At 36.7% G+C, this 4,975-nt stretch overlaps 1 protein-coding gene across 1 annotated transcript; it reads left to right on the top strand.

Moving 5' to 3' along the window:
* Nucleotides 1-1,900: 1,900 nt before the first annotated feature.
* Nucleotides 1,901-2,998, top strand: LOC308405872 (chemerin-like receptor 1; the record flags this gene model as incomplete). Its single annotated transcript, XM_080896650.1, has 1 exon — nucleotides 1,901-2,998. One exon carries the CDS (start codon nucleotides 1,901-1,903, stop codon nucleotides 2,996-2,998), a length of 1,098 nt encoding a protein of 365 aa, XP_080752776.1.
* Between the last annotated feature and the right edge of the window lie 1,977 nt (nucleotides 2,999-4,975).

Here is a 4,975-nt window from a genome sequence, read left to right as displayed (position 1 = left end):
TATTTTATTTAGTAAACTGAGAAACCACTTTTCATGGGTCAGTCAACAAGTGGCCAACAAAGCTGAAAAATATCACCTATCATTTAAATGATCTTTTTTAATTGAGCATATTAAGTTTAATTGAGCATATTAAATACACATAGTTTAGTCTAGGTTGTATTAATGTGTCACAGTTTGTTCTGATATTCTTCTACTGCACATCAACCCACACCTGACAGAAGAGCCATACATATTTTCTTCTTCTTAAGTGTCTTATTGGATGGCATTGGCGTTTAGACTAGATGCCCTCTCTCTCACACAGTCCAGCAACTCATTTGGTGTTTTCTTCCTTCGGTCTTGTATTCTGCCAGTGACGGTTTCTCGCCTTCTGCCTTGTCTTTGTTCCCTTCAATCTTTTCCAGATTTAATTTCAATTGTCCTTTTTCAGTACTTGTCCCAGAGAGTCTTGCTTGTCTCTCTGATGTTTTATTTAATGATCTTTTGGTGTGTGCGCATTTTAAAACCTCTTCATTAGTCGGTCGTTCTTTGCTTCCATACATGAAGATAGGTGTGATGTAGACATCTAGGACTCTCTTTCTTGTCTTGAAGGAAATTTGTCAATCAACTGTAGTCCTTGCAGAGGTAGCTTTCTTTCCTTTTGCAATCCAAATCTTGATTTTACGTAACAATCTTCATTACTCACAGTAATACCCAAATATTTAAACTTATTGCCTTGTTGTGTGGAATTCTTTAGTATGATGTTGCACTATATTGTCTTTCTTTTTGGAAATGATCATTGTCTAAGTTTACTTGAGATTCAAGAAAATGAATGTGGGACTTAATGTCCATCCCACTTCTTCACTCTTCTTATATACAATAAGTATTTGTTTTCTGTAGATGTTGAATTGATTACAGTGTCGTCTGCACATCTCAGGTTATTAATGAGGTGCCCATCAACCACAATGCCTGGCACTCCTTTAATCTCGCAAGATATAATCACTGTATAGAGGAAACAGATCAGCTGACAACACACAACTTTGCCCTACACCACTTCTGAGTTTGACAAATTTCGAAACCAGAAGTGAAAATTTCTTTGTCACTTTTGATTGCCACAGTTTGTTCCAAGTGCATGTTCTTCATAATAGGTCTTTTTTTGCCATTGTTCAGAACTAATAATAACTATTAGATTTTTGTAGCTGATAGTGCTGAAGGCTTTCATGTCATCAATAAAACATGAGTACAGATATTTTTGAAGTTTAACTGCTTTTTCTGGGACGCTTATCAATATAGCATTTGTTGTTCCTTTGCGTTCTACAAGTCTGAATTGTTTTTCTTCTAATTCTGTTTCAATCAGTTCCAACAAATAAAAATTTATACTTTTTTTTTTGAGGACTGCAAATTTTAAGAATAATTTAAGTTTTTCTGAAGTTCTTGGTCAGATATTTATTTTTTCGTGTTTGCGTTCAATTGTTGGGAAATTACGGTGACATACTCTTTTAGTGTTGTAACATCATTGCTGATTTGGACACTCTTCAGTTTCCTGATAACTGTGACTACATGCATACATTATGCTCAGCAGCCAGTTAAGAATTTTCATATCACATTGTGAATGTTGCTGCCACAGTAGTGCAATCATGAACTGAAGTAGCCATTAACACTGAATGGATGGATTATAATCTAATTTGAGCTGAAAACAGTGCTCTCAACTACAAGTGATGACCTTCACTGCTAAATGCATTTTATTTGCTGTTCATTTTGAGCCTTTATTGTCTAAGATTCATAACTAACTATAAATTAAACATTAATTTAAGAGTAATTAATTTATATTTCTGTGCAATATGTGAAGACAGAATTATTATCAATATCAAAAATGACTTTTACATAAATTCATGTTTTTTTCTATGCAGATCTGAAGACATTGATGAAGATGACCAACAACTCTTTCGATCAAATTAATACAACTGCTGCACCTGATAAAAATGACTCTGTGTATGGTGACAAGTATGATGGGCTGAAACAGTCTCTCAACACAATGTCTGTAATCCTTTATTCCGTGGCCTTTGTCCTCGGCGTGCTCGGGAATGGAGTGGTTATCTGGGTGACCGGGTTCAAGATGAAGAAAACTGTTAACACAGTTTGGTACCTCAACCTTGCTGTGGCTGACTTCCTCTTCACTGCATTTCTTCCCCTGAGTGTGACTTACACAGCTTCAGGTTTCCACTGGCCTTTTGGCAAGTTCATGTGCAAGCTGAACACCACTATCAGCTTTCTGAACATGTTTGCCAGTGTCTACATTCTGGTGGTGATCAGTGTGGACAGATGTGTGTCTGTGGTGTGGCCTATCTGGGCTCAGAACCACCGAAATGTACGCAAAGCATCCTATGTGAGTCTGTGTGTTTGGGTGGTTGCTTTGATTCTCAGTGCTCCATATTTCATCTTCAGGGACACTGAGAAAATGTCTGAAAACCAAATCCTCTGTTTCAGCAACTATGCTCTTTCTGATAACTATACAGCACCATCTGTGATTCAGTTTCGTCATCTAGCCATGACTATCACTCGTCTCTTCCTGGGATTTGCAGTTCCCTTCACTGTCATTGTGTCCTGTTATGCTGTCCTAATCCATCATCTGAGGAGAAACCGCACCATGGCCAGCCAATCAACACGCACGTTTAAAATTGTCACTGCTGTTATTGTCACTTTTTTCCTGTGTTGGGCTCCCTTTTACATAATTGGTGTAATTGAACTAGTGAAATTCACGTCTGCTACTCAGAGCAACACATTAGATCTTGTCATAGGTGTCGGGATGCCTCTGGCCACCAGTCTGGCCTTTCTCAACAGTTGCTTCAATCCACTGCTGTATGTGTTCATGGGCCATGATTTTAAGGACAAAGTCCGCAAATCCATCCGAAATGTTTTGGAGACTGTCTTCCAGGAAGAGGAGACACGCACTCGCACTTACACAGGGTCAGTGGTCACCAGTCAAAGCAAAAATAGCTCAGATTTGAATACTGAGGTATAAGAAACCAAATAATTAAACTGTAAATGGCAGACAATTGTGACAACTATCTTAAAAATGATTCTAAATGTTTCAAAAATATCTTAAAATGCTTTGGGGCTTTTTTACTAGCCATAGCATTAATCTGATACATGACTGCATGAATCTATGAATCACAGCAGTCCATTCAGGTTACTTTTTTATAGAACTAAAAGCAGTTATACAATGTTATTGCTTCCATTATTGTTGCCTTTTTTCTGGGCTGGACTCCCTATCATTCAGCTGATAGTATTTATTCCACCAAATGAAAAAATTCACTATGCCATTCAATTGGGATCTTTGTTGCCAAAAATTTGGTCGTTCTTCACTGCTGCTTGAATCCACTGCTGTATGTCTTCTTGAGACAAGATTTTAAGGCTGAAATACAAAAATCCATCCTGAATGTGCTGGAGAGCCTTCCAGGAAGAGGAGACACACTCTCCCAGTGACATGAAGTCAGTGAACACCAGGCAGAGCAGAGAGAAGTCAGATTAGATTACTGAGGTATAAGGCTGTATATGAGGTACATAAACATGTTAAAACCTTTAATAGAAAATTTCTTTGAGACTTTTTACTAGCTGTAAACATGACTCCAGAGTAAATCTTTATAAATCTTTATAAACCTTTAATGAATGAAATTTTGTTTAATTTTGTTCCAATAAACAAAATTTCAAATAAACCCCGCTCATAAAATTATGGAAACAGCTAATGGTACAAATGGTACTGTGATGTATTATTTCTGTGCCGTGTTGTTTTTCTTGCCTCTTTGGCTCACAGCTCTGCATTAACTTTGTGCTATTATTATTATTATTTTTTTTTTTTTTTTTGCTTTAACTAACTCATGAAGTCTGCCATTCATTTCCATGTATTAATAATCCGTGTTATGTTTTATGTTAATATATTATTATGAGCTGACCACCATTGAGTTTTCATGTAAACATTTACATTTTATATTAAATATTTGACATTCCTACAGTTCCATTAGTAACATATCAGACAATCTCACTGATAGTTTCTCTCTTTTAAAGTTTTTTAACCCCAGGGACGTCAATAAATAGTGACAGTAGTGATCCTCATTTATTCACTGTTCCTGTATTGTTTTATTCGCTGAACAAAAAGTATTATATTTACTTACATACATTTTATTTTATTTATTTATCAGCCATGGTGTGAAAAACAGTATGGGCCATTATCACAAGAGGTTATTGTCTTAGTTTGTTAAAGTTCTCTATTCCCATTCTGGTCAAATTTGGTTTCATCGTTTGTTTACAGTACAGTTACAGAGCCAAGTGACAACAAATCAAAAGACTGCTGCCTGTCAGTGGCCAAGAGCAGCCTGTATTCAGTTTGAATACTGTTATGAATTGAAACAGAACAGTTTATAACTTTATTAGTTTGTAAATAGTGTTTCACTGTTCTATTTAACTTTTGGTGACAGTAGAAAGACTGAATCAGGGGATCGTGTGGGAGAGAAAGGGAGAAAGCTGGATGAAGATGGCAAAGAGAGAGAGTGCAACAGAAATAAGTAAAAGCAGACATGTAGTCAAAGTCAGCAAAAAATTTAAAAGCCATGATCACTTCCATCTAGTTCATATTCATTGATGATGATGTCACATAACTGTATTCTAGGCAGTGTGTTACACTGATATCTAATGCTCAGCTGCAGGGGAAGAGTGGGGCAGTGGGTTGTCAGGGGAAGCTGGTAGACACAGCATATGACAATTGTCTAATCATGCCCCACCACCCACCCCCAGCACAAGAGAAATAATGGTGCAGCTGAGCTGAGTGACAGAGCAAGCTGAGCAGTAAAGTAAACATGAATATTGCAGTCTGACAGCACACTGTAAATAAAACAATTGAACTAATCACAAATCTGTGAGTGTGTGTATTGTACCCCCCCTTCTAAGAAGTGTTAAAGTATACTTTAATACTTCTTAGTGTTTTTTAATTTTTAAGCTAAAA

Source organism: Rhamphochromis sp. 'chilingali' (assembly GCF_963969265.1).
Source record: "Rhamphochromis sp. 'chilingali' genome assembly, chromosome: 11".
Lineage (NCBI taxonomy): Eukaryota > Metazoa > Chordata > Actinopteri > Cichliformes > Cichlidae > Rhamphochromis > Rhamphochromis sp. 'chilingali'.
The sequence above is the reverse complement of the archived record's forward strand: the minus strand, read 5'-3'. Positions and strand labels throughout refer to the sequence as shown.